At 38.2% G+C, this 25,330-nt stretch overlaps 1 protein-coding gene across 9 annotated transcripts in view; it reads right to left on the bottom strand.

Annotated features, from left to right (window-relative positions):
- LOC131427694 (protein rolling stone) overlaps positions 1-25,330 on the bottom strand; it is a 233,170-nt gene that overhangs the window by 76,140 nt on the left and 131,700 nt on the right. For all 9 annotated transcript variants that reach the window (XM_058591121.1, XM_058591120.1, XM_058591124.1 and 6 more), the window contains 3 exons: positions 19,155-19,245; positions 2,087-2,330; positions 1,687-1,809 (listed from right to left, as the gene is read on the bottom strand). In XM_058591121.1, the coding sequence (XP_058447104.1) occupies positions 1,687-1,809; positions 2,087-2,330; positions 19,155-19,241 (454 nt within the window). In that variant the 5' untranslated portion in view covers positions 19,242-19,245. The remainder of the gene's footprint in view (positions 1-1,686; positions 1,810-2,086; positions 2,331-19,154; positions 19,246-25,330) is intronic.

The raw sequence follows: 25,330 nt of genomic DNA, 5'->3' as shown, positions 1-25,330 counted from the left end.
TTGTATTCAAATGCTATCACTTGGCGGAGAACGAAGACAGCAAAACGCAGAACAAAAAACTTCTTCATTTCACCAGAAGCGTTTCCATGTGTTAAATAGATATTCCTACAGTATAAATGTTTAAATTTCATCTGAGAGTAATGTATTCTAGGACACTTCATGTCAATGTTATTAAATCCGTTTAACGCTTAAAACTTTGCTGCTAAAGTGAAGTGGTACTATTTGTATTTTCTTGAAAGTGTATCTGTAGCATTAGGTTTACCAGCGAGCCATTCTGCAAGTGAAGGAAAAATTTCCTAATTCCCATGTGACCATTTCTCTGGTAAGTTCCCTTTTAAGAATTGTAATCTTATGGTTCATTTTTATATCCTTTGTGAGTTTAGTGATAAAGATATAAGCAGTTAATAAGGTAAAATTTCGTTGTTCAAACAGTGAACGATTAGCTGCATCCCAAGAGGCTAACAGTAAAAAATATTTATTGCAATTGGCGTCTTAATTTTAAATAACTGAATAATTGGTTGAAACAGCTGAGACATTTTTTTGCATTCATGCATACAAGTAACTTTGCTGGGATTGTGTCTTTGCTCAATTGCACGAGTGACATCTCTTTGAAACGTTTCAATGTTCGCTCAGGGTGTTTGGCTTTGCTCAACTGAAACGTTTCATTACTTGTTTGTGGTGCGTGTCTTTGATGGGTGTCGTTGCTAAGCTGCCAGCACGATATATAGTTAAGACAACAGTCGATTAGTTGTACCAAATTTTAACCAATCAAAATAAGAAAAACAACTAATATTTTAGTTGTTTTGCGATCGCTGGTTGTACTTGAGAATACCAGCTGATCTTTAGATACTTCTTTTTGTTAGTATTTTTTCAAATTGTATATGTTAGATACTTAGAAGCAGCGAAAATTAACTGTCCAAAAATAAATGTTCTTGAAAAATGTTATTAAACTTTTAAAACTAAACGATTTCTTTAAATCAAACATCTGATCGAAATGAATTCAGAGCAATATTTTTGGTTGATATAACAGCGAGCAACCGGAATAAGAAGAGAAATATTGTTCTGGGAAAATAAGCTAGTTGGCAGGTCCTGTCCAAGGTCCCTGGTTTAAGCTAATGATAGTTCTGGTATCTATACTGTAGTGATAACGAGGGTAGACGTAGTGTAAAGAGAATGGGAGTTAATAATCTACACTCTCACCAGCTGCTACCAAGTTTAGGGTAGAAATTTACCCAAAATCAACTAAAGTTCATCTCCGCATTTACAGGTAATCAGCGTATTACATAAATCAGACTAACGAGTGATGACCTCAATATTTAGATAGATGGAAGATTACCTAAAGTAATGTATTTTTTCCGATCAAGTCAAAGTTCGAGTAGATAATGATTAAGTTACTACCCATTATGAACTCAAAAGGAGTAATCGGTTATTTATCTTTTTCTGCCTAATTTTGGATAGCTCATACAATGCTAGCTATGCTCGACATTGAGCGATTTCTGCTTTGAAAAATCGATTTTCAGCGTACACGGTTGAACGAAGTAATGAAATCTTGATTCTCATCGTTCACATTTCGCGTCCCCCATCATCTAATATAATTAATGCTCTTTAATTAGCTCGGAGAAAGCGAATCTTGGCATACAGCCGAGATCATTTCATTTCATTTTTAATAAGTTCTTAAATACTTACCGGGATCGTAAACGAATGTCCAATAGACGATTGTGACAATGAACGAGTATACCGTGGCGATGGTGTAGACAACCCAGTAGACAGCATGAAGCCGACTTTCTCTGGCCACATGAATGTTCCACTCTGAAAGAAAATAAACACAGCCAATCATGGACCAAGCACTTACAAGCAAACCACAAGACATTTGCTGCCAAGTTGTGAACATTGCACATAGAATTTTCTGCTTTCTATCGTCCTCACAGAAAATGACCTTTGACAGCATGGATTACGTTTTCGTTCAACGATGGCCAATGGTCATATTCTGTTCGATGTACGAGGTAGGACGGTCTCCAACATGTACATACGCATCCCACACAGATAACATGCTTGACCCGGCAGGAAAACCTCGGAAGACATTTACCGAACTCGTTCCGGTCAATCATTAGTCCTTTGGTAACGATGAGTGCCGCAAGCCAGGCCTGCACGGCACACGCTAACAGCGCCCAGTGTGTCAGATAGATCCACCATTTGGCGTAGTGGTGCTCCAGCATCGGTTCCGAACGGCCAATATCCAGCAGTGAGCAGGCTAGCACGGCCAGGAACAGAATGGCCACGATTAGCCGATACATCAGGTAGCATATTCCGACCTGTGTATTACTTTGCCACTGAAAATAGAACGAAACAAGGACAAAGATGAATCAAGTTGGCTTGTTGGTGTCAATTCTTTATTTCATTAACAGGGTGCTTCTTTGCTTTAATCGAATGACTGTAATTTTCTCGATGAGATGATTTAATGTATTAAATAATTAAATGAACAGTTCCAACCTAAAATAATAATAAATAGTATTCCACCTTTTCACGGTAGGTCGATTATAATGACATTGGATTGTGACACCCAGTTGGCTTCACTATCCGAATGGCAGTTCGAAACAATCGAACGTACAGGTGGTTGATTTATTAATTGTTCCATGGGGGTGAAATGTTTGCGGTTGTGTATATTTTGAAACCACTAGAGCCTGCTCGTAATGCTGCAACGAGTTGCAATCAATCGATAATGGCGTTGGTTTCTTGATATACTACCCGGTATGACATTTGGTTTGAATTTTCCCGGGACAACTTTGCATTGCAATCTACAAATGATTTACAATTCATTCGGACCCGGCTTGAAAGACGGGAAACCACAGATGTGAGTAAGTGTTGATTGCAAAATGTGGTTTAATTATAATTCAAATGAGAATACACTACAACAAATACTATGCGTTTACGTTGAGCATAAATCACGAAACTTTTCATTAGTAAAAATTAAACAAAACTTTTTCATTAGTGCAAATTGAAGTACTTTTATTTACAAACCTGTGTAAGTGATGAATGTAATTTGTCATTTACCGACGATCTTTTAACTAGTCTCAACTCAAATTTGACATCTTGGTTAGGCTACCATCATAGACACAACTTTTGGCCGGTAGCAAAGACATCATATTAACAAGATATCCAGCTCCCACATTTCTCGAACAAATCATTGGCAACATTCTTTTTTGCGAGCATGTCACCCTCAGGTGAGTCCGCATCGAATCTCATACAATTGACATGATATGTTGAATGTGATGCCGTGCGATGGCGTTGTTGAACTGAATATTGATTTCGCTCCAAGCTGACAGGGTCTTCCGGTAGGCAACACGTCGGTCAATAAGTCTCCAGTCTGACAGACAGATGGCGTCATTAAATAAAAATCTCCTTAGCTTTCTTTAGAGACATCTGTCAAAATTTCATGACATTCGGTTCACTAGTATGTTAGTTATTGTGCTTTCAGTGGTGCTGCTGTTGGAAAATTATAAACAACGGAGCAAACTGAATTTCAAGTGCTGAAAAAAGACTGTTTTGTAATATAAAAAAATATCGGACAAACAGAAGAACCGATTTGATAAACATGGTATGCTTAATTTAAATCGTATGTAAATGTAAATCGCCTCAAAAGTTCATTTCATTGGTATGGAAAATCGAAACGTGAAGTTGCAGAAGATAACTGACATCGTAAATATATCAACAGAAAGTGGATTCATAATTTTGTTTGAGCACTTGAATGTGAAAAACAAAATTTGCGGGATCCGCAAATGCATTTTTCATTGCTGATCCAATGCACCGTGCCACCAGTCGAACGTTTCGATGACTAAATTTCACTATACTCGCCAGATTTAACTCCTAGCGACTATTTTCTGTCAGTAATAAAACAAGAAGCTTGCTGGAAAGAGAATGTATTGAATGATAATGTCATCGCTGAGATTGGAGCGGTTTTTGGCAAAATATAAATCAAGGTTTCCATTTTTTTACACATATCAGCCTGTAATTCCGGAACCGGAAGACGGGTTATATTGAAATTCTGGAACTTTGTATGGGGCTACAAGACCTTTCATTTGATTCTAAGTTGATGAAAATCGATTCAGCCAACTCTGAGAAAAGTGAGTGCAAAAATGTTACATACATCCATACAAACACATACACACATACACACACACATAGATATATTTTGTACTTTTCTCGATCGAAGGGTTTTCCTGATTCTAAAGTACGACCGAATTGCTGCCAAAATACACCTCTGAACTTCTCTGCTGATATCATTTTCGGTGGTCACCAGTGAGCCCAAATAAACAAATTCGTCGACATCCTCGATATCGTCACCATCTATCAATATTCGTGGTGGGAAGCGTAGTTCTTCATCTCTAGAGCCTCTTCCTCTTATGTATTTTGTTTTTGACGCATCTATGGCCAGTCCCATACGCATAGCTTCAGTTCGATGTATGTTTCCATCATCTTCTTAAGGTTATGCGTCACGATATCAATATCGTCAGCGAAACCAAAATGCTATACGGACTTTCGGATGATCGTGACACTCGTGTCGATCATCGCTCTTCGAATCACACCTTCCAAATCAATATTGAACAAGATACAAGAGAGTTCATCACCTTGCCGTAGCCCTCTCCGGGAGCGTCTTAGATACTCGGACGTAGCACATCACTCTATCCATCGTTGCTTTGACCAATCGCGTCAGTATATCCGGGAAACCGTATTCGTGCATTATCTGCCAGAGCTGTTCTCGATCGATTGTGTCGTATGCCGCTTGGAGTCAATACATACGTGATGCGTGGATACGTTGTATTCACGACACTTCTGGAGTACTTGTCTTATCGGGAATGTGTGATCCGTAGTGGCGGGGTCTCCAGTGAATTCCGCTTGGTTTGACCTTTAGCTATTGGTGATAGACGACGGCAAAGGATTTGAGAGAGTACTTTGTGGCCGGCGTTCAGGAATGTGTTTGCGCGGTAGTTGCGACAATGTAGCTTACCATCCTTTTGTAGATGAAGCATACCACTCCTTCCATCCATTCCATTCCTACAGAATCTCCTCTTCCCGAATCTTAGAAATCATCCAGTGCCCTCGGCTTTGTTGTTCCTCAGTTCATCAGTTCTGCCGACGACAGAGCACCTGATCTGGATTAGATCGGCAATCCAGATCAGGTGCTCTGTTGTCAGCAGAGCGTGCACCCAGATTGATTACTGTGTCGTCTCTGTATCGTGTGCTTCGTCATTCAGATGCTCATCATAGTACTGCTTCCATATGTCGATCACCTCACGTTCGTTCGTGAGAAGATAACCACTGATATCCCTGCACATTTCAGCCTGTGGCGTGTAGCCTCTACGTGAACGGTTCACCTTCTCATAGAATTTCCATGTGTCATTTGCGTGGTACTGACAAATACAAATTATTTGTATTTGTTCCATCGCTTCGCGATCTTAGTTTTCCTGGTTGCGCATTTTCCCCCGGAAAACCGAGTACTGTCTGTTCCGCGCCTGTCTGTATCGTTCCTTGTACGGTTGCAGCAGTGCTACTCACGGCGGACCCTTGGTTGGTCAACGACTGGACAATGCGTAATTCAGGCTTCAAACTGGCTCTTAGCCTCTTGTCCAGTAACTCCTATTCCTACGTCCCCGCGTTACCGAGTAACTGGAGTACGAGTAACCATAGGAAAGATCGGGCTGACAGGGAAGGGGGGCTTACCTTCTCTTTACAGAAAGCGAACCTTTCCGAGCGTCTCTTCCCCATGTTAGGAGTAGCTCGAAACAACGTCTGTTATCCATGTTAGGAGCGGCTAATTACCGTCCTTGTGTCAGCGTGAGAACCTACACAGTGCGGACACGATAGCCCTCCGGTGAGACAGCAGGTTGGTGCAGGCCTAACAAGCTTGGCATATGGAACTGCAAATCGCTTGGCTTCCCAGGATACGACCGAATGCTGCATGTTGAGCTTCAAATCCGCGGCTTCGATGTCGTAGCACTGAAGGAACGGGACAGAAGGTGTGGAAAAGTGGGCATCGAGCGGCTACCTTCTACCAGAGCTGTGGGACAACCAGCGTTCTAGGAACGGGATTTGTAGTGTTGCGAAAGATGCGTCATCGCGTGATTGTGTGGCAGCCAATCGGTGATAGGATGTGCGTATTGAAGATCAAGGGCCGCTTCTTCAATTACAGCATCATCAACGTGCATTGCCCACATGAGACGAGACCCGATGACGAGAAGGAAGCATTTTACGCGCAGCTGGAACGAATCTACGACAACTGTCCACGGCGGGATGTAAAACTCGTCATCGGCGACATGAATGCCGGGAGGCAATGTACAGGCCCGAGATCGGGTTGAAGAGCCTGCACGCGGCAACAAACGAGCGATTGACTTGCTGATTTATATCAATTTAACATGTTCGTATTAGATTCCGGGTGTCGGTATGTTTTATATAGAAAATTGTCTATCAATCTGGGACCAAAACTGGAAAGTCAAATGTTCCGAATGCGAATATTTTGTGGACCTGGTGTTCATTTGCTGATTATGATAACATTGACAGCATAAATCGAAAAATTGATGATGGTCATATTTTCTGACTCGTGTGAGATCGATCGAATGATTCATAATCCCCACAAATGTTCGATCATTACATTCATACGATAATTTTTTTTTATTTGGTTTGACTAGTGTATTGGGGTTACTTCGATTGTACGGAATTGTGTTGAAAATTTGGTCGATTTCTGACATTTAAGCAATATTTTAGCTACATAGTTCCCAAGTTTCCCAACGCTTGAGATATGTAATAAAAACCATTAAATATTCTATGGATTTTAACTATCTTAAAAATAGTGTACTATTCGCCAATGCGCTCAACGTGCCATTTGAGCCAATTTGTTTTGATTCCTGAACCTGATAACAACTTTCAAGCGAGCAAAATACTGTTATTATGTGTGTGGGTGTGTTTGTGAAATTCGCATAAAAAGACTACAGTGTACTTGGCAGAAGCTTAAGAACACTTAAACGAAAGTGAACATAAATTATGTCAGGCGACCGTTTCACTAGAAATTCTACTGTAGACATAATTTACCACATTATCAGAAAAAAAGGAAAAACGGCGTAGCAACACAAAATAAAAACAGCATGACCTAAGCTTGTGGTGAGTTTGCAGTGATAGCATGTTCCATTTTTATCAAAATGAAATGAAAGGCAGCACTGTTGAACAGTTTTGTGTCCAGACTATAAGCTGTATCATTCTTTATAAAGTAAAGGTAACAACAATTTTTGAGGATTTGATGTACTCTTCAATCGGTCTTTCTCTATAGAAAGGATACAGAATTGATGGAAAAGCTCACTAAACAAAGTTAGACTCGTTTGAAGGCTTTCATTTGTTCTTTCATCAAGTTCGAAAAGGCTACCCCTACCACTCACGTTTTGAAGTTATTATGGTATTAATGACGTAATCGACAAAGTGCTCTTATTCAATCGGCAAACTTATCTCGAAGATTATATAACAGTTTGGCTGAAAAGTTCGTATCGTTTAATAGAAACACACATTTTTTTGCCAAAATTCGTTTTTATTATTCAACATAATTGCCATCAGAGGCGATACAGCGATTATAGCGATCTTCCAACTTTTCGATACCATTTTTGTAGTACGATTTGTCCTTTGCCTCAAATTAGGCCTCAGTTTTAGCGATTACCTCTTCATTGCTTCTAAATTTTTTACCAGCGAGCATTCTCTTGAGGTCTGAGAACAGGAAAAAGTCACTGGGGGCCAACTCTGGAGAATAAGATGGATGAGGGAGCAATTCGAAGCCCAATTCGTTCAATTTCAGCATGGTTTTCATCGACTTGTGACACGGTGCATTGTCTTGATGAAACAAAACTTTTTTCTTCTTCAAATGAGGCCGTTTTTTTTTTTAAATTTCGTCCTTCAAACGCTCTAATAACGCTATATAATAGTCACTGTTGATGGTTTTTCCCTTTTCAAGGTAGTCGATGAAAATTATACCATGCGAATTTAAAAATACAGACGCCATAACCTTACCGGCCGATTGTTGAGTCTTTCCACGCTTTGGGTTCGGTTCATCGCGTGCAGTCCACTCAGCTGACTGTCGATTGGACCCCGGAGTGAAGTGATGGAGCCATGTTTCGTCCATTGTTATATATCGACGAAAAAATCGGTTTTATTTCGATATAACAGCTCCAAACACTGCTCAGACTCATCAATTCGTTGTTGTTTTTGATCGATTGTGAGCTCACGCGGCACCCATTTTGCACAAAGCTTTCTCATATCCAAATATTCGTGAATAATATGTCCAACACGTTCCTTTGATATCTTTAGGGTGTCAGCTATCTCGATCAACTTCACTTTACGGTCATCGAAAATCATTTTGTGGATTTTTTTCACGTTTCACGTTTGGACGTCCACTGCGTTCATCGTCTTCGGTGCTCATATGACCAGTACGAAATTTTGCAAACCACTTACGAATTGTTGCTTCGCCCGGTGCAGAGTCTGGATAACACTCATCAAGCCATTTTTTGGTATCGGCGGCACTTTTTTTCATCAAAAAGTAGTGTTTCATCAACACACGAAATTCCTTTTTTTCCTTTTTTTCACAATAACAAAAGTAGCTTCACTCAAAATGCAATATCTCACAAACTAATAATCAGACAGCTGTCAAATTTATACACGTATCTTTTGAAGGTTGGTACTAACTGAAAATGGTATGGATTTAATTCTAGTTGCGCCCTCTCATAGAAACGATACGAACTTTTCAGCCGATCTGTTAATATAGTTCTATAATTTAGGATTATTTAAAAACCTTCATGAGATCATTATTCAAGTTTGGAAGAGTTATGGTAAACGTTTACGGTTCGGTAGATGCACACTCAGACAAATCGAGTAGTGAAAATCATAAGGCAAATCTAATGATGCATCAAAAATCACCATTTCATAAGATTAATATGAAAAATATACCTCTGCAATATATATCTCATCTATCACTATTATAGTTTTAATACGAACAACTTTTGAATTCGATTCAGTAAAAACCATTCAAGCGAAGAGGTTGTGTTTCGATTGTACTGGCTCGTGAGTTAACGGCTGCTACCGAGACAATTCTAAGCTTCAGGTAGTTAAACTGCCCATAGCAAACGCAATATTCGGGGCGTTTCCCGACTGGAAAGCTAGCAACGAAGGCCATCCCGTTCATACGCACAGAGGTGTAGAAACACAGAGGTGCGAGAGCATAGAAGTGACGAGTCACAGAGGTGCCATCGCATAAAGGTGCGAAGACGAAGGGGTGCAAAGGCACAAAGGTGCTAAAGCAACCCAGTGCTGATCTACCAGGTACCAGAATTTGTACGCTGCGTAGGATCAAAAGAGACGGCATATATCGCGAGGTGCTACACTGCAAGCATCGCATTTGATCGCCACCAAGAGCAAAAGCACTGTACCTGGGGTCAGGTACAGCAAGTGCAGTGGTGTTCACAACGACGGCAGAGCAACTGAGATAGCAGTAAACGACAGAAGACTGCCAATTGGAAACAGCAAAAGACTGCCAATTGGAAATCGTTGGAAGAGCTTCACGTCGTTCTTCACGATAAAGGAACAGAGACATCAGCTACAAGGTAGATTTAATTTAATTTATTTTTTATTTCTTATATCTGAAATTTTACTAAACATAAGTTTTTATTTTGGTATTATTAATTTACAAAAAAAATTTAATGTAATGGATGATCTCATGGAAGATCATCCGAATCCGATTCCGGATACTAGTAAAAGTTTAAATACTCCGAGGGCTAAACATTATCCACAGGGTACCACTGGGCCATGGATAGTCTATCTTCGAAAAAAAGAAAAGATTTTAAACTTGATGCAAATTACAAAGGATTTGACATCACATTTCTCTGAAGTTAAAGAAATCTGTAAGGTTAATAGAGATAAAATTCGAGTTGTAGTTAACGACTTGAAACAGGCAAACGATATTGTAACCTGTAAATTATTTGCTATTGAATATCGAGTTTACATTCCATCGAAGGAGGTAGAAATTGACGGTGTTGTGACTGAAGCAAGTCTGACAGCAGATGATTTACTTAAAAATGGAGTTGGCCGTTTTAAAAACTCCATGCTTGAGGGAGTTAAGATACTCGAGTGCAAACAATTGTACTCAGCATCTATTGTCGATGGAAAAAAGTCTTATCGTCCCTCAGATTCGTTTCGCGTAACATTTGCCGGATCTGCATTGCCTAGCCATGTCTATATCGATAAAATTCGTCTTCCTGTTCGGCTTTTCGTACCGCATGTTATGAATTGCACGAACTGTAAAAAATTCGGACATACAGCTACTTACTGTAGTAATAAGTCCAAATGTATCAAATGTCAAGGGCCTCATAAGGATAATCTTTGCGATAAAGATGTTGAAAAATGTGTTTATTGTGGGGAAAGCCCTCATGATGATCTTTCAGTGTGCGCTGCATTTAAGCTGCGTAAAGACAAAATGAAGCTTTCTTTAAAAGCACGGTCTAAGCGCACATATGCAGAAATGCTCAAAACGGTCATACATGTCTCCCCTTTGGAAACCGAAAACGGTTTTTCAAATCTTGCGGAGCCAGAGGAATCTGACTCTGACGGAAATAGTGAAGATACCTCGTTTGTCACTCCTCAAGGGTCTGTTAAGAGGAGATTAACAAACCACAAAATACCAAAAAAAGATCCCCGTGTTAAAGCTAAAAAGCCAAATTTAAAACCAAAAACTGTGCCTCCTGGTTTGTCAAATTCACAAACCAATCCAGGAACTAGCTCAAGAAAAGACAATAATCCAGTGGGCTCCATTTCACATTCACCAACAGGATTACTGAAATTTTCGGAAATTGTAGAATGGATTTTCGCTGCATTCAATATTTCTGAACCTCTAAAGACCATCATAACAGCATTCCTTCCAATAGCTAGAACTTTTTTGAAACAGTTATCAGCTCAATGGCCAGCTCTTACAGGTTTTGTATCATTTGATGGATAATTTATCATCCGCCGCAAATGATTCAATCACTGTCCTGCAGTGGAATTGTCGAAGCATCATGCCAAAACTTGATTCATTTAAAGTTTTGTTGCATAGTCAAAAATGTGATGTATTTGCTTTGTGCGAAACATGGCTTACATCAAACATAGCCTTAAATTTTAATGACTTTAACATTATACGTCTCGACAGAGACTCCCCGTATGGTGGAGTGCTTTTAGGAATTAAGAAATGTTATTCCTTTTATAGATTAAACATTCCTTCGACTTCTAGTATAGAAGTTGTTGCTTGTCAAATAAACATTAAAGGAAAGGACATTTGCATTGCTTCGGTATATATTCCTCCAAGAGCTCAAGTTGGACAACGACAGCTTAATGAAATTGTCGAAGCCCTTCCTGCTCCACGTTTGATTTTAGGAGATTTCAATTCGCACGGAATGATGTGGGGTTCCGTTTACAATGATAGCAGATCATCTCTAATATATAATATTTGCGACAATTTTAGCATGACGGTACTAAATATGGGTAGCATGACACGGATCCCAAGACCTCCTGCACGTCCAAGTGCATTAGATTTATCTCTTTGTTCGACTTCAATTCGACTAGATTGCACCTGGAAAGTATTTCCTGATTTACATGGTAGCGATCATTTACCAATCATCATCTCAATTAGCAGTAACAAAGGCATTGCTAATTCAGTTAATATTCCATATGATTTGACAAAAAATATTGACTGGATTAAATACCAAAGTAATATTTCAAGTGTCTTAACTTCAATGGAAGAGCTTCCCCCACTTGAAGAATATGACTTCCTCGTTTGTTCGATTCTGGAGGCCGCAGAACAAGCCCAAACCAAACGATTTCTTGGTCCATCGTCTAACAGAAGACCTCCAAATCCTTGGTGGGACAAAGAGTGCTCAGATGCTAAACACGCGAAACAAAATGCTTTCAAGACGTTTTTAAAACGAGGAGGAGGAACTCCTCAGAATTTTGAAAAATTCTTGGTTTTAGAAACCAAGTACAAGAACATACTTCGGGTTAAGAAATGCAGCTATTGGAGACATTTTGTGGAAGGTTTGTCAAGAGAAACCTCAATGAGCACTCTTTGGAATACGGCCAGACGAATGAGGAATCGTAACGTAGGAAATGAGAGTGAGGAGTACTCGAATCGATGGATATTTGATTTTGCGAGGAAAGTTTGTCCAGATTCCGTTCCTACGCATAGCATTGTTAGGGAGTCTTCTTCAAATGATGATTCCATTGATAGCCCCTTTTCAATGATGGAATTTTCCATAGCACTCATGTCTTGTAACAATAACGCTCCTGGATTGGACAGAATTAAATTCAACTTGGTGAAGAATCTGCCCGACCTCGCAAAAAGACGTTTGTTGGAATTGTTCAACAAGTTTCTTGAGCAAAATATTGTTCCACCTGACTGGAGACAAGTGAAAGTTATCGCCATTCAAAAGCCGGGGAAACCAGCTTCCAATCACAACTCATATAGACCCATTGCGATGTTGTCCTGCATCAGAAAATTGTTCGAAAAAATTATTCTACGACGTCTCGACACTTGGGTCGAGACGAACGGTTTGTTGTCAGATACTCAGTTTGGCTTCCGTAGAAATAAAGGGACGAATGATTGCCTTGCATTACTTTCGTCTGACATCCAAATTGCCTTTGCTCAAAAGCAACAAATGGCATCTGTATTTTTAGACATTAAAGGAGCATTTGATTCAGTTTCCATTGATGTTCTTTCAGACAAGCTCCACCAACATGGACTCCCAGCGGTTATAAATAATTATTTGCACAACCTTTTGTCAGAGAAACGCATGCATTTTTCACATGGCGATTTGGCAACAATCAGAATTAGCTACATGGGTCTCCCGCAAGGCTCATGCCTCAGTCCGCTCCTCTATAATTTTTACGTGAATGACATTGACAGCTGTCTAGTAACCCCATGTACACTAAGACAATTGGCAGATGATGGCGTGGTTTCAGTTACTGGATCCAAAGCTATTGATCTGCAAAAACCATTGCAAGATACCTTAGATAAATTGTCCGTTTGGGCTGTTCATCTTGGTATCGAATTCTCTGCGGAGAAAACAGAGCTGGTCGTCTTTTCAAAAAAGCATGATCCCGCGCAACTTCAGCTTCATATGATGGGAAGAATAATCGAACAGGTTTTGACTTTCAAATACCTCGGGGTGTGGTTTGATTCCAAATGCACGTGGGGAGGACACATTAGGTATCTGATAACGAAATGCCAACAAAGAGTAAATTTTCTTCGAACAATAACAGGGTCTTGGTGGGGTGCTCATCCGCAAGATCTAATAAAATTGTATCAGACAACGATACTTTCAGTGATGGAATATGGATGCGTTTGTTTTCGTTCCGCTGCAAATTCTCATATTATCAAACTTGAGCGAATTCAGTACCGTTGTTTGCGAATTGCTTTAGGCTGCATGCATTCGACACATACAATGAGTCTTGAAGTTCTGGCGGGAGTTCTTCCATTAAAAGATCGATTTTGGGAGCTTTCATCACGCCTGCTAATAAGATGTGATGTGCTGAATCCCATGGTAATTAATAATTTCGAACGACTAGTCGAGCTTCGATCTCAAACAAAATTCATGACAGTATATTTTAACCATATGTCACAGGAAATCAACCCTTCAAGATATATTCCTATCCGTGTCAGCCTCCTAAATGTACCTGACTCAACTTTATTTTTCGACACATCCATGCAGCGCGAAGTGCGTGGTATCCCGGACCACCTACGCTCTATGGAAATCCCAAAAATATTTTCAAGTAAGTTCAGGCATATTAACTCTGAGAAAATGTTTTACACGGACGGATCGCGAATGGAAGAAGCGACAGGGTTTGGTATGTTCAACAATAATGTTTCGGCCTCATTCAAGCTTCAAGAACCTGCATCTGTTTATATAGCAGAGTTAGCAGCAGTTCATTATAGCTTGAATGTAATCGTCACATTATCTCCAAACCATTATTTCCTCTTCACAGATAGTCTGAGTGCAATTGAAGCCATTCGCTCAAACGCTGCTGGCAAAAATGAACCGTTTTTCTTGGGTAAAATAAAACAGTGTCTGAACGACATATTGAATAATAATTATCTAATCACAATAGTTTGGGTTCCGGCTCATTGCTCCATTCCAGGCAATGAAAGAGCCGATATTTTAGCCAAACGTGGTGCTATTGAGGGTGAAATTTATGAGAGACCGATTGCTTTCAACGAATTCTATAGCGCGTCTCGCCAAAGAACACTTGCCAGCTGGCAAGCTTCTTGGGATAAAGATGATCTGGGTCGGTGGATGCACTCAATTATTCCTAAAATATCGACAAAGGCATGGTTCAGGGGACTGGATGTGAGTAGAGATTTCATTCGTGTGATGTCCAGACTCATGTCCAATCACTACACGTTAGATGCACATCTCCTTCGAATTGGACTTTCCGAGACTAATCATTGTGCTTGCGGCGAAGGTTACCGCGATATTGACCATGTTGTTTGGACATGCGTGGAGTTTCGTGATGTCAGATCTCAACTAATAAATTCCTTGCGTACCCAAGGTAGACTATCCAATGTCCCAGTTCGCGACATTCTTGCTTGTCGTGACCTTCCATACATGAAACTTCTTTATCATTTCATTAAATCCATTGGAGTTCCAATTTAAATTTTATTTTATGTTAAACTGTTTTCTCTTCCATGAGTTCAACCAATAGCCAACTATAGGATATTGAATATAAGTGGTGAACTGATACAAACAATCCTGAAATAGTTATAAGATCATGTACAAAATAAATGTATTTTATTTAATGTAATTTAAAATAGCAACTCGCTTGATAAAAACAGTGTTTAGATTAACTAATGAGTACCAACATACTAATATGATATTCGAAATGTATTAGGTTTAAACTACTATGTATTGTGGATGCCACGGCGAAGAAAAACTTATGTATATTGCCTATGAAATAAACGTATTTATGAAAAAAAAAAACTTTTGAATTTCACAGTGTATGAGAGAAATTATGCTTGTCATATAAATTTCGCACAATGTTGCATAAGGCTTTTTATTGGATTTTTTTATTTTCTGTGACTTCATAAGGTGTCTTCTGATTCGCGTACGTTATTCTTGTGGCTATAACCCATACGAAATCGTGATAAAATTTCATATATTTTTTGACTGAGTGTAATGTTGTAGGTGTAACCGACAAGTCTCAGTTTCTGCAGTTTTCTGCAATACATACATAATTTTCTTGGAGATGTCTAAGCAGATTTCGAAAATTCTAGATGCAACTATTAGGATATTTGATAAATTCACTATGTTAATGGCGAATACTTTTTGTTCCGAAGATGTAATCGTATAAGTGACGTAACCGACAAGTCACTCTTACTTACTTTACCTTACGTAAAGCAAAGCCTTGGTATTACATATCGCAGCCGATTCAGAGTGTAAAGAACCATTGCATGGCTGGTGCTACGATTCTACTGACACTACGAATCCTTCCAGGTCGGGGCTCGGACATACGACAACTGGTTTGTAAGACCAGTGCCTTATGCATTGAACCGCCAACTTGGGCTTAATTCACCTTGCAGTGAGTTTTTGTATCAGTCCGCATGTGTTTTTTGCATGAATATTCTTCGTTTTTTGTTTTCATGAAATTATTTTATTGGCCGTCGATTTAAATGATAGTTTGAAATTTTAATCACTCATTACCCTGTAATTTCGGAACTGCAAGTCGGATCGAAAAGAGAAATCGCGTGAAACTATAAAATTATTCCTTTGAATCTAATAATAATTCAAGTACTATCATAAAGAATTGCTCATTGAATCAAATTTTGCCATCGATTTTAGCACAATACGTTGATTAAAGTCAGACTATCTATAGATATGATGGGGCAACACAGAGCGTATAATGCAATGAGTATTAGACTAAGATAACAGCTTTTCAGTTTTTATTCGTTGAACACATTCCTGTCGTTTATTTTTTGTTAGATGCTAGGGGACCTTTTTGCGTGCTTTCCAATCGATTTCGGATTGGTGTGTTTCTGTTAGTAGAATGCATTAGACGTCTTCGCTTTAGCCAATGCAAAAGCAATGGCGATGAAGAGATGCAAAAACAAGTATCCAGTTCTACAAGAAAAACAGATTTGGTGCCCGATTTTCGACGTATTTTTGCTCAGCTGTGACCGTCTGTATTTTGCAAAACGTGTCCCCAGGGGTGCTTGAATGCTGGATCAATCGATATGTGATGTGCGTTACGTTTTGGTAATGCAAAATGAAATTCCATCTACTGCATCGTCATTGCGGCGAACGAATTGAGTTTGGCTGGGATTTGTTCTACACGAAGAAAAATGAATGGCAATGAAAGTGTTTAAGAGACGAATCTGCAGTGAATTACATTTTCATTCAACCGTTTCCATATTGCTTAACTTAGCATAGTTGATTCTCCCGTGAGTTTCTCCCTGATTGATCAGAAACCAGTTGAAATTGCATTTTGAATCAAATGCATGATACTTGGGAGTAGTAGATCATGGGCAACGTGTAACCTAATGTAATAATGTAGATGGTCACGCCCATACAGAGCGTGTACAAGCGTCTTTTTGCTTCGGTATTCGGCACAAAAAAACGAGATGCTATTACACGCACATGACAATTGTTGGAATGACGCTATCTGCCTTCTGTCAAAAGTTACGGTAGGGTGCCGTCAACCGAACACTGCCGGCAATCGAACACCTTCCCCTACATTAATGAATTGTTTAGTTTCGAAAAATCTAAATAAGATCGTGGGCATCCAAGAATTATCTGGAAAGTAAATATTGTATACAATCACTTTTATATGACTATTGAAAGCGGTATGTACTCGTAGTACTATTCACAGGAAATTAACATACTGTGATAAGATATGTAGAACCTCCTCGGAAACGGCCTTGAGGTCTATTAACATAACCGATGATCCATCCAAAAACTACCTGAAGTTCAGGCCTTAAGATCTACCAGTGTAACAAATTATATAAACGACCTTATCGTTCTCGGTCCATATTAGTGATGCCACATGCGATCAATGGGACAATTGTGATTGCTCCAGGCCATCCCAAACCTACCTGGGCTCTGCGACTATGAGCTGCATTGAATTATTAGACTGCTGAATGCTCGAGTAGATATCTTAAGAGCTGAGGCCAGTGTGTTTTAGGGCGTTTTAAAGGGTTATTTTCACGCTTCAAATCTGATTTTCTCAGAAACGGTGACGAATATCAAAAAACCCTACTGACAATCTCTTAGAAAATTAGTTTAGGTTATTCTGTGAAAATTTCAGAATAATTGTTTGACTTTAGCGGCCGAGAAAGTCTTTTTCGGAAGGAAGAATTGCATAGCTGAAAACGGCAACTTTCAACTTGTTCATTGAATATCTCGCCTTCAAAAGCATGGATCAAAAATCTATCCTGACAATGTCTAGATAATTTAATTTAAATGCGATTAGTGCATAAAAACATTATTATTGTCGCGATAAAAGTGAAGGGAAAGTTATTTTTGTGAAGGTAAGTCGATTTCTATGTTGGCGCCATTTTAGTTCCCTGGTAACGTAACGAAACATGAGAGAGAAATAAAATCGGCTCAAAAAGGCTGCCAAACAAGCGGTAGCTTTCTTGGAATTTATGTGATGTAGTCAAACTTGTAACCGAATATATCAAAATTTTCTTGGCCACCCGGCCACATCGAGAGTCATTCCACACATTTGCGAGAGAACATGGAGAGAAATGGAATACGCACAGCGAGCCACGTGGTTTTACGCGACCTAGGAGTCCCCCTTAAGACCTGTTTTCACTGAAGCTCTTGGATGACTGGGAACCTACCTGGAACAACTATGAATAGGCAAGCAATGTGTAGCTCTAAAAGTATGAACCACAAACAAAAAAGACATGAGCCGTTGTTATTCTTGCTGTGACACAGTGTAGTCCCTAACGACAATACTCCAAATAGTTGTTTAATATTGGAACATCTTTATGCATTTCCATTGTCTCAGAGCATACTCAAAGGGTCCTTAGGTGCTAAAACATCGGACGTAGCAAGGTTGTTCATGTTATTTACACTAAAATCAAATGAAATTTGAAAAACCTGTATTTACTCGAAAAATTTGAAATAACGAGATGCTTTATTTAATTTACGCGAAATTTAATTTACGCACCCCCGGCTCTTCGAGTAAATTTAGGTTCCAGTGTACATTTCAAATAGTCGAAAATTATCGATTTGAACTTGCTGGTAATAATCGAAAATGTGATCCGCCACCCTCTTTTTATAATTCTGGCCGGATAGAATTTTGGTTATCGAGTTGTTATTGAATCACGAATTAAAGGTCGTTTTGTGCGTACCAAATTACGTAATACGTAACAAAAAAAAAACAAAACCCATGATTTCACCAAAAGGACGCCGGTAAAAGTGCCTAGGTGCCGCAGTCCGAACTGACCCAAGACCGATCGGAAACGTTACTCTCTTGCATACAGACCTTTTCGCCTACCCGTTTATCTCAACACTTTTTCAGAGACTGAGCATTGTCGCATTATTACAATTTTTACTGTGGTAGCGATAATACGTACATACTACGGAAAAATCATGTAAATTTGCGTCTCTGTAGAGTCACTTAAATTTACCATCCGAAGCATGTGAAAATGATTTTTTCATTAACTAGACATCTTATCTGGAGCTTATTTTTGTTTAAAAATAGACACGAAGTTCAATTTTGCATGTTAATGGATGCGATATTCCGTCATCACCAAAAAAATATGGCATGCTTGGATTTATGTCACGTGTAAGTTTCATTTTTCCTAAGAGTGTAAGTATCCAATTTTGTTTATCTAGCGGCAACAAATATATTAGTTGAATCATTAGCCAGAACAGGGAACAATAATTGCCTTATCGCATTATTAGCATAAAAAATTCACAAGATAACTTTTGGTCGATAAAATATTGTTTAAAAACGTTATTATCGATACTTAACTTAGCTGACGCTTATATATGTTTTGCGTGTATTATTTAATTATTTATTATCTACTTTTATTAAGATAGCTGTTAAAAATGAAACAGAACCAAATACAAATAATTTGTATTTGACAGTTCGTTACTCACCTGACACAGGTAGAAGTGATGCCGCTGAACGTGATGCGGAGAATTTGTCGAGTCGGGAAAGCAACTTCGCCATATTTTGGTCACCATGATACTGCAAAACAATATAAATATACAGAATTTAGTACAAGCATTGGAAATAATCATTTATCAGCATCAGCATGGATAGTTATAAGTATAAAGTAAGCCTCAGTTGTGGTCCGAATAATTTGTATGGTAAAAACCTAATCCTGTTTGTTATTCAGTTAATTTATTTCTCAAGTCGATGGTTCAAGCTATGAAGCGCTGGTCTCACAAGCTACACGTCGTGTGATCGAGTCCTGACTCGTTTCTGAAGGTTCCTTCAGTTCAGTAGAATCGAAGTATCATCGAAGCAATTTCAAAAAAAGGTTACACGAGTCATTACACTCACATAGTCCAATTTGAATAAAACATCGCACACGTCTTCAGCCAAGAAAATGATTTTGCAAGGATGGAGCAAGTTTTGTAAAGGCGGAAAGATTTTTGCATGCACTTTCCTCAAATCGTTGCAACTTGAAAGCATTTAATTGTACAAAACATGGTATTGGTACAAAATAGTCAATAAACACTAGAATATGACATTTCTTTCTAAGATTAACAGTATTAGAAAATTTAAACTGCACCGTTTTAACAGATTAGAGATTATTGGATTTTTTCTTTCATAACAACTGTTTTTGTAAAGAACAGAACAGCGTTTGACTAAGTTCTTTGAATAACATGTTTAAGTAACTAGAAAAAGGCCACTTGTAAAAGAATGATCATTACATGCCAATTTTTTCTTTCTACCTGTAAAATCAGGATCTAGTATTTAAATGATTACTTTATTAAAAACTTGAGTTTTAGCTAATGCCTAATAAATTGATCAATCTCTAACTCCTTTATTTAAAAATCGCATTTGGTTTCATTTTTAAATTGGAAATAAAATCGATGATAACAAATTGAAGGGTCGTTTTCTTCTTTGCTCATCTAGTAAATTTATGCAATCACTGTGAAACCAAATTTTTGAACCGAAACATGGAGAACAGTGTGTTTCATAAACTGTTCGAATCAGGTTTAAATGAAAGGTATGAAAACACTATACAACATTCCAGAACTTGATCTTGATTCGACTTCTGAAAACAAAAACTTCATGCGATTTTTCGAAAGTCTCCATGATTTATAAAAAAAATAATGTTAGTGATTAATCGTCATTTTTGTATAAATCAGATTCGTTGCGTCAACAATTGCGCAGAAGTTCTTAAAATGAATCATAAAATCCATCATATTTTCTGGTTTTTGTAAGTTTATTTGATGCCAATAAATTCTACGGTATACAACATCAAAATGGCGACCATGAAATTTTCTTTAATGCAAATTTCACTCAACCTAAGAAGTAATAAATCAAATAGCCCACAACAAATGTGTCATAAATGTACTTTAGAATCAACAACTTTGCTATGAGTGAATTTGTCATTCAATCAACACACACACACACACACACACACACACACACACACACACACACACACACACACACAAAATAATTGAACTGACAATGATGGTTCGTACAACCATCAAAAAATAAAAATAAAAATAATAAAAAATAAAAACGTAGGAATATAGAAAAAACCTGTTTTAATCCACCTAGTGGTGTAATGATGCCTTTCTCATATTAATCATACTATCATATATAATACTGTGGTATTCTTCAAAATAATCATCTTCGATTCTTAAAAGAAAACTGATAAAAACTATCAATTGGAAAACATTTGAGGTCGATTTAGAAAAATTTTCAAGGTTTTTCCCCATTTTCAGTGATGGTATACAATTTTCAACCCACTTTACCCTATATTTTCGGATCCGGAAGTCGGATCCACATGAAATTCAGGAATTATGTATGGGACCACAGGACCTTTCATTTGAACCTAAGTTTGTGAAAATCGGTCGTGCCATCTATGAGAAAAACATATATTTTCTTTTTTTTGTACATTTTACCCCATAACTCCCGAACCGGAAGTCGGATCCAAAAAATATTCAGGATTTTTTTATGGGACCTCAAGACCTTTCATTTGAATCTAAGTTTGTGAAAATCGGTTCAGCCATCGCTGAGAAAAGTTAGTGCACTTATTTTCACAATTTTTTTCACATTTCACCCCATAATTCTGTAACCGGAAGTCGGATCCAAATGATATTGAGGAATTTTGTATGGGACTACAAGACCTTTCATTTGAATCTAAGTTTGTGAAAATCGGCTCAGCCATCTCCGAGAAAAGTTAGTGCAAAAAATGTTTCACGTACTCAACGAACTGAATCGAATGGTATATGACACTCAGCCATCCGGGCCTTGGTTCAAAAACCTTTCTATATGAGAAAGGCAAAACATTATTTTTGCAAATTTTTGTTTGAGCTATCGTGGAAAATAAACACAACTCACTATTCAAACAACATTTTGAATTTTTTTCATGGAATATTGGGATCCCCACATAAAGTTCCTGAATTTCATTCGAATCCGACTTCCGGTTCCGGAATTACAGGGTGATATGTGCAAAAAAATTAAAATAAGTGCACTTACTTTTCTCAGAGACGGCTGAACCGATTCTCACAAACTTAGATTCAAATGAAAGGTACAAATGTCCTATAAAAAGTTTCTGGATTTTATTTTGATCCGACTTCCGGTTCCGGAGTTACAGGGTGATTAGTGAAAAAAATCTTATTTCAAAGTGCTTCGTCACTTTTCTCAGAGATGGCGTGACCGATTTCAACAAATTTAGATTCAAATGAAAGGTCTCATTGTTCCAGATAAAACTTCTAAATTTCATCCAGATCCGACTTCCAGTTCCGGAATTATATAGTGCAGTGTTTTGAAAATTGGATACCGTCACTTGAGGCGGTGAAACAAAACACGTAAAAAAATTTCTTAACTTGCCTCGAAACTATTCCAATCGGTAACTATTATCAATAGACAACCAAACAACCCGATTCCGGCTATGCTGGTTCTCGTTTCCTGATTCCGGAAGCACCGGAAATAAAAAGTAAAATAATTTCTAAATTTGTCTTAAAACTATTCCAATCGGTAGTCATTGTCAGTAGACGGCCAAACATAAATTTGGCTTTTATTATTCTTGGGTTTTTGATGAACGACCGAAGATTGTATCATTTTTGTCAAACCAACTTCGGTAATACCGGTTCCCAGATTTTGGTTTCGGAAGTACCTCTTTTCGTTTCCTCAGAGATGGCCTAACTGACCTGAGTACTGTTTCATTCTGTAGGTTATACTAGTTTATGGACAAACCTTTTTGTTTTTTAAGAATCAAAGAAAATTATTTTTATGAATACCGGACATTTATATATGAGAATATGTGAGAGATATGAGAATAGCATCATTACACCACTAGGTGGAATAAAACAGTTTTTTTTTCATTCGTTCAACCCTATCCCTTAAAATTCGCACCTCAATTTAGAAAACAAACACGTAATCCTACGCCACAAAGAAAATTTACACACAGGATAAATCTACACATGCCGTGTTTTCTTAGTTAGTGACAGAATATTAGAACAAATAATTAACAAGTACTTTTAATGTTTTGTCTATTTCGTTGTCAAATTCAGTTAAATTAGCTGAAAAATTGAAGACAAGATTAATTTTCACATATTTTGAGTTGCAAAATAAAATGAATGGCAACGCTCTTTTTATATGCATCTTTTCGACACGCAAATTTGCACGATTTTTTTTTGTGTGAATTGCCCATCAGAGATTATGTTTCAGTAATCTATTTTAAGTACACAGAATCATTACATGGTTAGTGCTACGATATTATTGATTATCGATACTAAGACTTTTTCCGGAGGTGGGGTCCTTTGAATTGAATCTCTATTCCAGGTCAGTTAGGACAAAGTTAAGTATAAAGCAAAGTTTTGGTCATACGTTTCGTTCGAATATGACAATTGCTTGGTTAGTGCTTGGCTCTTGCACTTATTTGAAGGCAAGATTTTAAAATTTATTTCATGAACTCAATAAGGTTGCTTTCAAAGTTAAAGCGTCACGCGAAGCGTCGAGACGCGCGTGCGAGCTAGTTGCGTTTGATCAAAGCAAACCTGTACATCGCATTGAATCGTTTCGCTTCGGTCCGCGTTCCACGCTCACTCTGACATCAACCTAAGAGATGCAACGCCCCTAGCAGCAATTGATAGTTTGAATTCACACTAATACAAGTCACTAATACAAGCTTGCTTATTACAGTGAAAGCAATTGGATGGAATAAACGAGATTCGTAGCAGATTTGAAAATGCAATTCCGTTTATAAATTGGTTTTCCGAAAAGAATGGCCAAATAATTCGTCTCTCATTTTATTGGTACTGACTATCCTTGTATTTCACAAAAAAATCGTCCGATAAACCAAATAAATTCAATTGAACTTTGATGGTAATAAATCTCTATTCTTTGGCGACATCGTTTCGTCTACGAACCGTACTCAGTATTTTATTCTACAGCTCACATTAATTCACTGGTTGGTCAGAGGCGTTTTATGGCACTTTTACTGCTTTTGGAAAACCTACAGAACTGTCCAGCTCACACTGGTTTTAACTCTATAGCACATAGCTACATGTCTACACAAGTTTGATTCAAAATTCAGTACAACTTGCATAGTCTGTGACTGAAATCATGATTCCGTAAGAATAGAATGGATCCTCTGAGGGGAATTTACTTTCCGTACTCAGTTTACTCAATTCATTTCTCGACATATTTTCTCTATGTGAGGAAATTGATTTTCCTGTATCCTTCGAGTTGGTGTCGTTGTGCGGGTTTCCAGTAAGCCCTTCGGAGACTACAACGGCACGGATGAGCGACAATAGAGGATTCAATATGCGGAATCCTTTCGGGTAGTCGGTCGAGCAGTTTGCTGCTTTTTGGGATAGCTGCGGCCATTTGGTTGTTCAACAGGTTGGCATGATTTCACCAAGCTCACATAGTTTAATAATCGTTACGTGTATGTCTGACGAGTGGTGATATGAAAAGCATGATTGGAATTCTTATGCTGTTTGTAGTTGAGCTCAGGCGGGGCTGCTTTTCAGAATATCCTTCGAACAGTGTGATATTCTACGGGAAAGCAGCAGCAGCTTTAGAACGTCCTGTCGGATGTCGTGTCTTTTGTGATGGGATGATATAGAAAAAATATTGCAGTATGCAGATAAATTCAACATGACGCGACAATGAAATCCATCAGCATGTACTTCCCCTACTATTTGCTACTTGACATCAGAAGTGCATTTATGAGTCTGTGCTGGACTGCACCAGTATGTTGAGAAGTATGTCCTATCGAACAATGCAACATTGATGCGAATGATACAAAATAAAGAGTATAGTTACATAAAAGGATGTTGGAAACAAGTACGATGGAGTGCTGTGGCTGTTGAAAGTGCAGTTCTTTTGATGCCATACAAATGATATCTATCGGTAACGAAAATCTTTTTCTGTCATCGGTTGCCCTACTTCCAGTGAATGAAGCTCTTATGTGGTATTGAGCCTTTTTTAGTGTGGTATGCCCATTTGATCTTCGAAGGAAAATCATTGGTACAGAGTTGGGAGCACACTCTACATGTTTGCCAAACAATTTATTTTCATTTATATTGACAATTATTGAATTCATGAGGTAAAATGTAGATGTATTCATTGTTTCTGATTATTTTTTAAAAATACGTTGATATGAGGCTATTTAAGAGAATGGCAGCATAAAAGTGGAAAAATCATGATCGGCTTGCTCCAATGTGAATTAAACAGTGTATACGCCTACAGTATTGGGTAACAATTCGGTTCGTATGGATGGAGACCGATTTGAATCAAAAATGATTCTTGAAAAGAACGAATGCATTTTTTGCATGCACTTTCTTCAAATCCCTGTACCGTGGAAACTTACTTATGTAAAAATAGTGTCCAATAAGTCGGATGTGGATAAAACTCGATAGCAGCCTATGAAACGATATTACCTTTCCTTTGAATCCAAGTTTGGATAAATACGTTCCGCCTACGATGAGAGAAGTGAGCAAGCTTCATTTTGGAGCTTTTAAGCAATTAATATGACTTACCCAAGTAGCAATCCGCAACTAGTTCTGATACGACAAAGTCCACAATATGTTGCAACAAGAGCACGAACATGTTTTTATGTTATACTGGTTAAAAC

The sequence above is a fragment of the Malaya genurostris genome, chromosome 2 (genome assembly GCF_030247185.1).
Source record: "Malaya genurostris strain Urasoe2022 chromosome 2, Malgen_1.1, whole genome shotgun sequence".
Classification (NCBI taxonomy): Eukaryota; Metazoa; Arthropoda; class Insecta; order Diptera; family Culicidae; genus Malaya; species Malaya genurostris.
The sequence above is the reverse complement of the archived record's forward strand: the minus strand, read 5'-3'. Positions and strand labels throughout refer to the sequence as shown.